The 12,219-nt window shown below is 46.6% G+C and overlaps 1 protein-coding gene across 2 annotated transcripts in view; it reads right to left on the reverse strand.

Annotated features, from left to right (window-relative positions):
* The window catches only part of usp4 (ubiquitin specific peptidase 4 (proto-oncogene)), a gene marked incomplete at its 5' end in the record, with an annotated part of 114,958 nt that overhangs the window by 80,425 nt on the left and 22,314 nt on the right, over window positions 1-12,219 (reverse strand). For both annotated transcript variants that reach the window (XM_084317440.1, XM_084317439.1), the window contains 3 exons: window positions 1,565-1,717; window positions 1,891-1,952; window positions 5,896-6,041. In XM_084317440.1, the coding sequence (XP_084173566.1) occupies window positions 1,565-1,717; window positions 1,891-1,952; window positions 5,896-6,041 (361 nt within the window). The remainder of the gene's footprint in view (window positions 1-1,564; window positions 1,718-1,890; window positions 1,953-5,895; window positions 6,042-12,219) is intronic.

Raw genomic sequence — 12,219 nt, forward strand, 5'->3', positions numbered from 1 at the left:
GTCCTAGAGGAAGCAGCTCTTGCCTGTTGCCAGAGGAGGTGGTGCTGTTGTTCAGTGTGTGACCCCTGTCCTAGAGGGAGCAGCTCTTGCCTGTTGCCAGAGGAGGTGGTGCTGTTGTTCAGTGTGTGACCCCTGTCCTAGAGGAAGCAGCTCTTGCCTGTTGCCAGAGGAGGTGGTGCTGTTGTTCAGTGTGTGACCCCTGTCCTAGAGGAAGAAGCTCTTGCCTGTTGCCAGAGGAGGTGGTGCTGTTGTTCAGTGTGTGACCCCTGTCCTAGAGGAAGCAGCTCTTGCCTGGTGCCAGAGGAGGTGGTGCTGTTGTTCAGCGTGTGACCCCTGTCCTAGAGGAAGAAGCTCTTGCCTGTTGCCAGAGGAGGTGGTGCTGTTGTTCAGCGTGTGACCCCTGTCCTAGAGGAAGCAGCTCTTGCCTGTTGCCAGAGGAGGTGGTGCTGTTGTTCAGTGTGTGACCCCTGTCCTAGAGGAAGCAGCTCTTGCCTGGTGCCAGAGGAGGTGGTGCTGTTGTTCAGTGTGTGACCCCTGTCCTAGAGGAAGCAGCTCTTGCCTGTTGCCAGAGGAGGTGGTGCTGTTGTTCAGTGTGTGACCCCTGTCCTAGAGGAAGCAGCTCTTGCCTGTTGCCAGAGGAGGTGGTGCTGTTGTTCAGTGTGTGACCCCTGTCCTAGAGGAAGCAGCTCTTGCCTGTTGCCAGAGGAGGTGGTGCTGTTGTTCAGTGTGTGACCCCTGTCCTAGAGGAAGCAGCTCTTGCCTGTTGCCAGAGAAGGTGGTGCTGTTGTTCAGTGTGTGACCCCTGTCCTAGAGGAAGCAGCTCTTGCCTGTTGCCAGAGGAGGTGGTGCTGTTGTTCAGTGTGTGACCCCTGTCCTAGAGGGAGCAGCTCTTGCCTGTTGCCAGAGGAGGTGGTGCTGTTGTTCAGTGTGTGACCCCTGTCCTAGAGGAAGCAGCTCTTGCCTGGTGCCAGAGGAGGTGGTGCTGTTGTTCAGTGTGTGACCCCTGTCCTAGAGGAAGCAGCTCTTGCCTGGTGCCAGAGGAGGTGGTGCTGTTGTTCAGTGTGTGACCCCTGTCCTAGAGGAAGCAGCTCTTGCCTGTTGCCAGAGGAGGTGGTGCTGTTGTTCAGTGTGTGACCCCTGTCCTAGAGGAAGCAGCTCTTGCCTGGTGCCAGAGGAGGTGGTGCTGTTGTTCAGTGTGTGACCCCTGTCCTAGAGGAAGCAGCTCTTGCCTGTTGCCAGAGGAGGTGGTGCTGTTGTTCAGTGTGTGACCCCTGTCCTAGAGGAAGCAGCTCTTGCCTGTTGCCAGAGGAGGTGGTGCTGTTGTTCAGTGTGTGACCCCTGTCCTAGAGGAAGCAGCTCTTGCCTGGTGCCAGAGGAGGTGGTGCTGTTGTTCAGTGTGTGACCCCTGTCCTAGAGGAAGCAGCTCTTGCCTGTTGCCAGAGGAGGTGGTGCTGTTGTTCAGTGTGTGACCCCTGTCCTAGAGGGAGCAGCTCTTGCCTGGTGCCAGAGGAGGTGGTGCTGTTGTTCAGTGTGTGACCCCTGTCCTAGAGGAAGCAGCTCTTGCCTGTTGCCAGAGGAGGTGGTGCTGTTGTTCAGTGTGTAGCCAGAGTTGCTGCTGCCGTCTCCGTTGGTCACCGTGGAGGAGATGGTGGCCGAGCAGGAGTTGGAGGAGAGCTTGGGGGAGGTGGTGAAGCTCCTGGAGGTGGCCGTGCTGGACCTGGAGGGACGGAGAGCAGAACAGACCCGTCTCACACCCGGTCTCAGCGTGTCGACGCAGCAGCGTCAGAAATGAGAATGCTTGATTATGACAAGGTTTAAGCTACGCAGAAGAAGATGCTCTGCTAATTCACCTTGTCCTGCATAACTAAGTACAACAAGGTGTCCTCTTACTTGGGGTGGGAGGCTTGTCTGGGCCACGTGCCGTCCTCGTTCTTACGTTCGATCACAAGCACCTGTGGGAAACCAGCCAATGAGAGCCGAGCTACGACGACCAACCTGACGCTCAGGAGCCATTATGACAACATACTCAAATCCCGCCCTCTTTTCTTCATCCTCCAATCACAACTGTTGCGTCCCTCTGACAAACTTTTTTTTTTTTTTAAAGACAGGGTATCTGCAGGTTTCAACAAGTCAAATGCAAGACTTTTTAATACCACTTAACACTTTCAGTGCCAGCAGGGGGCGCACGATTTAGTGCTTGAATGCCCACCATCCACTTCAATGTTATCGTTAATAACGCCTAATCTATGTTTTAAATTATGGCTATGTGTCTAATCTGCCCGTCGCTTATCAATGACTCGTTTTCCAGTCAACATTGTCGAAGCGGATTTTTTTTTTCTTTTTTTTTTTTTAATAATCGGTTCATTTTCGTTTTATAGCATTTTGAAAAGCCCTTGTTTAAGGAAAATAAAAAGATTCCATGATAAAATATGTTTACTGGAATATTCTAGAATACACAAAAAAACGGTGTCATTTTTCGGCCTATTTATGAATAGTTTTCAAATAAACGCTAGATTATCGATAGTATATGTGTACGTATGCACGCTGGGGCCGCGAGCTGAAAATCGATTCTCTGATTTCCTCAAAGCGATCGCGCACACACACATACATAGGGGACACGTTGATATCTCAGCGAATACAACTCTGATTATACCAAGACTGGTAAAATAGATTCCTTACCTCAGATCAGATGTTCTCCAAAAAGATCATTCCAATTCCTGATCGCCATTCCAAAAATCTATCACTACTGTCTACTATCGATTGGCTACTGTGAATATATATTCCAGGCTGATTCCCGTCCCGCGATCACTTCCATGTTGAGCAGACAGCTTGCCAGCTCAGGGAGCCAGCTGGCTCCGCCTCTACATATTGACTGATCCCAGGTCAGTCTAAGCGACTGACGTGCAGTTACTCAGGGATAGACGATAGGGGGCGCTTTTTTCCATTCTGAGCTGCTGATGGGGCTGGTGTACCAACGGGAGACTCGGTTGATGAAATATGAATTCAGATCGCCAATAAAAAAATAAAACGATAATTGTCGTAGTGGGCACTGAAAGTGTTAAGAGAAAAATGTAATACCGATTTCCGATAAAAATACCACATAGCAACACTGAACTGGCGGCTGCACTTGCTCCCGGTAGCCCCGCAAATACCGCCGCCTACGCCTTCCAGTTGGTATTGCACACCATTGGGAATGGTCTAGTTTCTTTTCTGGGACGATCCAAGGCGTGCAGGCGGCATTTAAATACTCAGGCGAGGTAACCTGTTTCATACATACATCTGCGAGGCTGCCCCCCCCCCCCCCCTCAATATGCAATGCTGTTGAACGTGGCACGGACCTCCGCGCCCAGTACTTCAAATAGCGATGAGATAATTGGATTATTTCTTTTGCATTACATCAGATACAAGGTAAGAACACTATATATAAATGTGATCGTTGATCTGATATGTCTTTCTACCGCGATCGCGGCTGTGTGTGTAGCTGTGTGCCGTTGAGTTTCAGGAGGCTGCGGCGAAGCCCCGCGGTACAGGGCTCTTTTCATTCTTGCACGAGGAAGGATAATAATGATAATCTAGCGTTGATTTCAGGAAGATACGATAATCAGGCGAAAAATTACAACGTGTTTAGTAGGGCTGACCTTCGATAATTTTTTTGGAATTCGAAGCTTCAGGGGCTTAATTCGAAGGTTAAAAAAAAAAGAAAAAAATTATTAATATTTTTTATTTTACTTTTTTTTTTTATGTTGTGGGACTTGTACAGCACTTTGTTCAACTTTGTCAGTGCTGTAAAGTTTAAACCTTTTTAAATCTTAGACAAACTAAACACTTTGCTTTCATGAACTATTTAAGCAGTCATTTGAGGCTTTATAAAAGCAGCACAATGAACACAAATCTGTCAGTGCAGAGTCCAACCTCATCTTAAATAACAAACAGCATTGTTTGTTGTAATTAACAAAGAGAGGCAGAGTTGATTTAGCAAAAATAAATAAAAAATATTCATATTTTTAGGCATAATCAAATTTTATTTTCATATTCGAATCCCATGCCCATCGAACGAAGCTTCGAAGCATTTAAGACAGCCCTAGTGTTTAGTGTATTCCACTAAAACGCTATTATCCGTCTTTCTCTGGAATTACTCAGAGGCACCCAAAGTTATACTCATATTCAAAAGGCTATAAAACGGAAATATAACGATGAATAAACAATCCGTTTTGTACATGTTGACTGGATGCAACTAACTGATAATCGACGGGTGTATTAGACCCATAGCTATACTTTAAGATAGATTTTAAGGACTTGCAAATCTTGCAATCCCCCCATTGACTTACAGCGGTGGCGCACTAGCGCCATCTCGCGGATTAAGCGGTGGCGCTGAATGAGTTAAAAGGCCTTTAAATTGAGAATTGAATACGGTACTTATTTTTTTTCACTTTCTCCCCATTTTCTATTTTCTTTCCCCATCCCAATTTCGTATTATCCAATTCTTCCCTCCCCTGTCTTGAACGTTGCTAGACTATGCCTCCCACTGGTCGGCTGTAGTGAGGATAGAAGCCTTGCATCACGTGTCCCCTCCGGTACACGAGGAGGCAGCCTGTCGCATCTTTTCACCGCAGCAGCTCGAACTCTGTGGCGAGGAGTAACACGTGGGAGGCTCACGCTGCCCCCGCTACTTCCTGCTTCCGTCGCACCGGCGTCACCAAACCGACCCGTAGGAGTCGCTGTCCACAACGTCAAAATCACCACGCACCGGCTTTCCCACCCTCTAACACTTGCCAATTGTGTTAGTATGAACGACCGGCCAGCCGGTAGCAACACCGAGAGCTGGGCTCGAACCCAGCGTCTCCTGCGTTAGAGGCGAGCGCCTTGCCCACTGCGCCAATCAGCCACCCGAATACGGTACTTTTTAATACCCCACAGATACCCTGTTTTAGAACTAGACCCATGCCACATCAGAGTGAAATATATAGTACATGGGCTCATAATGCTCCATGTTAAAATAAATAATTGACATATGATATGGACCTTTTCAGAAGCATTCCGTTGCTAGGGAAACAGCTCAGGCCCAAGTTTATTTCCCGCCAGCTACCATAAGGGGACGGGGTGTAAATATTTGACCCCACAACGATTCGATCACGATTCTTCAGGCAACGATTCAATGCATCATGAAATCTCTTAATTTGAACACGATTCGATTTGATTAATTTAATAATCAGTTAATTCCCCAAAAAAAATTGAATACACAAATGTGGCTGGGGGAACTGATCACTCAGCATGAATGGACTATAGGTCAATACAAAATCAACATAAAAAAAAATTATAAGAAAAGAAATAAGATATTGTCTAGTCATTGTTGTGTTAAGTTAATATTTTGGGATGTCTTTTTATGTATTATTATTATTATTATTATTATTATTATTATTATTATTATTATTATTATTATTATTATTATTATTATTGTGTTGTGAGATGTTTTGTTTCATGTTTGAAAAACAAAATAAAAAAGATTTGATCACAAAAAAAGAAAATAAATAAGAATAAATAATAATAAATTTGAAAATATTAAAATCGATGCAGTTGAATCGTCACCTTAGGATCGATGCATTGTTACACCGCTACTGAGCGGCAAACACCGCGACGGGAAGTAAACCTGCTCCCACGTCGAATGTTTATGAAAAGGTCCATCTATGAAACGGAACAAGAGACGCCTATCGTACATAATGTGCACACGGTGAGAACGAGTGACTTCAACTGACCTGTCGCTAGCCCTGCCCTCTTCTCCCCATCCTCCAAATCACAGCTGTTGCCGTGAGGCGGCTGCGGCTGTGATTGGAGGATGGAGGAAAGGAGGGCAGGGCTTGGGGCTGAGAGGGGCGTGTCTAGGGTCAGTCCTCTCACCTGTCCCTGGAAGAGGCCGGCGTCCTGTACGCTGCTGTCGGGCTTGTTCAGCTGCTCGTACGTGTTGCTCATGTACTTGTTCCACAGCCGCGTCTCCTTCTCTGTCGGGATCTCGAACAGCGACCTCATCTCCTTCTCTATGGTGTCTGAGTGAGGGGACAGTTAGCGCGGCACGTTTAGCAACAACAACAAGGTAACAGCGACCTCATCTCCTCCTCTATGGTGTCTGAGTGAGGGGACAGTTAGCGCAGCACGTTTAGCAACAACAACAAGGTAACAGCGACCTCATCTCCTCCTCTATGGTGTCTGAGTGAGGGGACAGTTAGCGCAGCACGTTTAGCAACAACAACAAGGTAACAGCGACCTCATCTCCTTCATCCATCCATCGCCATCTTTCTTTTGCCAAAGTACAAACAAAGTCTCAAGCGAACGCCGGTGGTCTCGCGAGAGGTTAAGCGTTGGGCCGTGACGTCAGAGGAGTCACTCCAAGCTGCACTTGAATGCACAGACTGGAGTGTATTCCGTGATAACACAGCCAATATTAACGAATACACCGAAACGGTAATTGACTATGTCTGTACTCTGGTAGAAGAAACAATCCCCTCCACCAAAATTAAAATCTACCCAAATCAAAAGCCCTGGGTAGACAAATCCGTCCGTGAGGCTCTGAAAGTGCGCACATCAGCATACAACACCGGGCTGGTGACAGGCAACATGGAAGAACACAAGATGGCAAGATACAACGTCAGGAGAGCAGTAATAGAGGCAAAACGGCGTTACAGGGATAAAGTTGAACTTCAGTTTGAACAGGCTGACTCTAGAGGCATGTGGCAGGGCCTCAGAACAATGACAGACTACAAAGGCACCCCCCTCAAACTGAACAGTGACATCTCCTTAGCAAATGATCTCAATTCCTTCTATGCAAGGTTTGAGGCTGTGAATAACAACACCAGCCTACAAACCACGGCAATGGGGGGGGGGGGGGGTCTGCTGATGGAGACTCAGTGTTCAGGGTAACAGAGCATGAGGTGAGACGGATCTTTAAAAAGGTGAATATCAGGAAGGCAGCAGGACCGGACGGCATCCCCGGCCGCGTCCTAAAAGTCTGTGCCGACCAACTGGCCCCGGTATTCACTGACATCTTCAACCTGTCCTTGGAACAGGCTGTCATCCCCACCTGTCTGAAGAAGTCCACCATCATCCCTGTACCCAAAAAATCTACGCCCGCTTGCCTCAACGACTACCGCCCTGTAGCCCTCACCTCCATAGCCATGAAGTGCTTTGAGAAGCTAGTGAAGGGCTACATCTGCTCCTCCCTCCCCATCAACCTGGACCCTCTGCAATTTGCATATCGCCCCAACAGGTCCACGGAGGACACCATAGCCCATGTGCTGCACACAGCAGCATCACACCTGGACAAGAGGCAGGGGAACTATGTGAGAATGCTGTTCATCGACTACAGCTCAGCATTCAATACCATAGTCCCCTCCAAACTCATAGCCAAGCTCAGGGACCTGGGCTTGAACTATGACCTCTGCCAGTGGGTCTTGGACTTCCTGACGGGCAGACCCCAGGTGGTAAGAGCCGGCAACTGCACCTCCTCATCCATCACGCTCAACATAGGGGCCCCCCAGGGCTGTGTTCTGAGCCCCCTCCTCTACTCCCTGTACACACATGACTGCGTAGCACAGCGGAACAACAACACCATCATCAAATTTTCTGATGACACAGTAGTGGTGGGCCTGATCTCTGCCAACGACGAAAGGGCCTACCTGGAAGAGGTAGAGAACCTGTCACAGTGGTGTCAGGAGAACTGCCTCTCCCTGAACGTCAGCAAAACAAAAGAGATGATTGTGGACTTCAGGAGGTCGGGGGTCAAGGACTACAGCCCCCTCAGCATCGACGGGGCACCGGTTGAGAGTGAACAGTTTCAAGTACCTCGGAGCCCACATATCCGAGGACTTGACATGGACCACACACATTGAGTGTTGTGAAGAAGGCACGACAACGCCTCTACTTCCTCAGGCGCCTAAGGAAGTTCCAAGTCAGTCAGAAGATCCTTAGGAACTTCTACTCATGTACAATAGAGAGCATCCTGACCGGCAACATCACCTCCTGGTTTGGGAATAGCACTGCACAAGACCGTAGCAGACTACAAAGAGTGACACGTTCAGCCGAACGCACAATTGGAGGGGGGCTTCCCACCCTCCAGAACATTTACAACAAGCGGTGCAAGGGGAAGGCTAAGAGAATTATAAAGGACTCGAGCCACCCGAACAACTGCCTCTTTGAACTGCTGCGGTCAGTAGGGATGGGAATTGATAGGATTTTATCGATACGATTCTATTATCGATTCTGCTTATCGATTCGATTCTTTATCGATTCCCTTATCGATACCTGATCAATTTATAATTTAAATAAATAAATTGGAAATGCAACAGAACTACATTTAGTCATTTAGCTGACGCTTTTATCCAAAGCGACTTACAAGTTCTGTACGACAAGCCATCAGGAAGGGCACAACTCTATCAGCTGAGCAACAATGTTCATCAAAGTGTTGAGTGCTACAGTGTAGGTTAGTTTATTAGGACAAGTGCATGACAGTACGGTTAGTTAGGGTTAGATATATATTTTTTTATTCAGATAATGGTTGAAGAAGTGCGTCTTTAGTCGACGGCGAAAGATTGGACGTGATTCGGCTGTCCTAACTGGGGTGGGTAGTTCATTCCACCATTGTGGGGCAAGGACTGAGAATAGGCGACTTCTCTTTGATGACCCTCCCGGAGCTCGGATAGGAGTAGGTCTGAGGCGGCCAGAAGATGCAGAGCGTCGGGGTCTAAGCTGGTTAGAATAACAACATGCAACTTGACATTTCTGATTGTCATTTATTGTTGAGCCCCCATGTCAGAAAAATACAAAAACTGTAAAAAATAAAACATTAACTATAGCCTACACTTAAATAAAATAATGTATTTGAGATTCTCTTAAAATGTATTTATTTTTTTATTATTATTACGAATTTAATCTATTGAATAACAGGTTGTTATTCCTCTGACTTCTGTCTCACACACACTCACACACACACACACACACACAGAGAGAGAGAGAGAGCTCCCTCCCCGGGCCCCTGTCCTTTAAAGTATTGGCTTGTGTTGCTACACGGACACATTTGTATGTTGCACCACTCTTCCTGGCTTACAGAGACTAGTAAACAAGCACTCACGTCTCTCATTATATGTGAACTAAAGAGTACAAGGTTTACACAACAGCCCCCACCTCAGGGCTGTACGTTAACTTTTTTTGCACATAGCACTGGTGCTACAGAGGTTGATAGTTTTGTAGCACAGGCCAAAATCTTGTAGCACAAGTATAAAACGTGTTATATTTGTAACAGTCACAAATGTGCCTATTGTATTTGTGTTATTTAGTTGCAGTGCCATGTTTGGCTGTCATTTAGTATATCGCCATGTGTTATTATTACTATGATACTCTCATATGCTATTTTAAATTAATATCATAAACAACATAAGGAATATTAGCATAATTTTGAGTGGACTGAAGGAATGAGTCAGCGTTAATAGTTTTAAATGCAAATAATTTATTGAAACATAGAAGTGGGGTCGGTTGGGGGACACACACACACACAATGGGGGACCCTGATGTAAACAAGACAAACGTCTTTCTCTGGTCTGCATCCCCTTAACAATTGTGTGTATTGAGCCGTACTGTACCCATTCTGCAATCTGTTAAATAAAGTTTTCATTCATTCATTCACACACACTGTTTCAACTCACCACCCCCGCATCATATTGTAGTCTAGTCTGTCTTCAAACTTCCACTCCTCTCGAAACTTGTATTTGAATATCATCATTATCTGTCCATCCTCAGTTTACTATAATACTCCTGTCCTGAGTCCTGACTAGTGACTTCATCGTCTTTCCAAACGCACGCACGCACACACACACACACAGGGAAGGGGAGAGAGTGCCCCCCCATTTCCCTTTCCACACTGTGTCTGCTGGCTCTGCGCCCTCTGATCAGGATTAGCTTGTTAGCTTGCTAACGTTGTAGTGATTGTAATGGTACATAAACGTTAATTTCGGGCGATGTGCGCATAAAGGAATGGCGACGGTGCAAAGCATGTAGATGCATTTGACCCGTTGCGAGAAAGAAAAAACACCACAGACTTATTTCGGGACGTGTAGGCGCACTGCTGTGTTAACGTGCACCAACCGACCAACGCGCTGCTCTTCTAGCAGAAGCACGGATAGGGCGGATACGACTCGTCGAGTTGTCACAAGAGTTTTTTCAAAATAAGAGTATCATATGCACCTGAACGTTGCTAGCTTTCGGAGCCTAGCTGGAGCTGCGCGTGGGCAGAAATGAGACCCGCTACAGGATTGTCAAAATAAGAGTATCTATATGAACCAAATCCCTATCGCACCAGTGCTACTGAAGTAAATCCATCCATCGCACAGACAGATGTTGCTGTAGCACGTGCGAGATATATGTCGCACTGTACACCCCTGCCCCACCTGCTGTTTTATTGTATTTGTACCTGTACTATCCGCTGTCAGCTGTTTATCTCTCTTTGTGAGCTTGATTAAATAGCGTTAGCTCACGTTAGCTCCGCGGCTAATTTTAGCTCACCCTGATCTAAATCAATGACTAGATTCTAAAGCATTCAAGTAGTTTTCACTGCACATAGAAGTAGCCAAACAGCGGGAGCATTTCGGGAGCATATTACCAAAACCCAGGCAATTTCGAGCACTTAAGGAATCAAATAGAGTGCGGCTAGGTGGTGTAGTGGTCTAAGGCACTCGCCACCAGTGTGGAGACGCTAGGATTCGCGTGTTCGAATCCAGCTCTCCACATTGTTTTTCAGTTTGGCTGGTCGTCCGCAGTAATACACATTGGCCGTATTACGGGGAGGGAAAAACTGAAGGGTGGGGATCGAACGTTGTGAACAAGCGACTCCTACAAGTCGGTTGGTGCGCCTGCGCAGTAGAATCAGGAGGTGTCGGGGGCAGCGTGAGCCTCCCACGCGTTACTCCTCGACACTGAGAGGTCGAGCTGCGCAGGTGAAAAGATGCGACTGCTGTTACCTCAAGTACCGGAGGGGACTTGTGCTATGTATGACTTAGTCCTCACTGCAGCCGGCTTGTGGGAGGCAAGAAACAGCGTTCGTGACAGGGGAGGGTTGAATTGGATGATACGAAATTGGGATGGGAGAAAAATATAGAAAATGGGAGAAAAAGTGGATCAAAAAAAAAAAGGAATCAAATAGAGTCTGCCATGGCTACATGCTAACGTAACGTTATTGCGCAACTGTAGGCAGCGATAAGGGAATCGAAAGTCACAGGAGCCACACGGTTCCAGGCATCGGCCAATTAGGTTTTCGATTCCCATCCCTAGCGGTCAGGCAAGCGATACCGGAGTCTTAAGGCGAGCACAGAAAGACTCAGAAGAAGCTTCTATCCCCAGGCCATCAGGCTGCTAAACGAACAATAATCACTATGCAACAACCATCAAATGCACACAGCACACACACCCACACGCACACACTCACTCAAACAAACAACACACTGCAGCACCCACTCTCCACACTTTAGATCACACAAACACACTTTACACTTTATATTTATTGATAAAGGATTTGCACTACAACTCATACACCTACTGTGAATTGTACCTAAATTGCACCTCGTCCCATTTCTGCCTTGCACTATATAGTATTGTATATTAGTACACTGCACAGTATTGTATATTGTATGGTAACTACGTCTATTCTGCATCGAACATTGTACATATGTCTAAACTGAACACTGTGACCTCATTTTTTTACTTCTAATTTTACTATGTTATTTTATTTCATACTTATCTTGTCTTGCACAGTCTCTGGAGCGTAACAGTAAGAAGCATTTTGTATAAAAGTATTCTGTACTTCTGTATGACAAATATTAAAGAAACTTGAAACTTGAACTTGAAACTCCTTCTCTATGGTGTCTGAGTGAGGGGACAGTTAGCGCAGCACGTTTAGCAACAACAACAAGGTAACAGCGACCTCATCTCCTTCTCTATGGTGTCTGAGTGAGGGGACAGTTAGCGCAGCACGTTTAGAAACAACAACAAGGTAACAGAGACCTCATCTCCTCCTCTATGGTGTCTGAGTGACGGGACAGTTAGCGCAGCACGTTTAGCAACAACAACAACAAGGTAACAGAGACCTCATCTCCTCCTCTATGGTGTCTGAGTGAGGGGACAGTTAGCGCAGCACGTTTAGCAACAACAACAAGGTAACAGCGACCTCATCTCCTTCTCTAT

This window comes from Notolepis coatsorum, assembly GCF_963971535.1.
Source record: "Notolepis coatsorum genome assembly, chromosome: 6".
NCBI lineage: Eukaryota > Metazoa > Chordata > Actinopteri > Aulopiformes > Paralepididae > Notolepis > Notolepis coatsorum.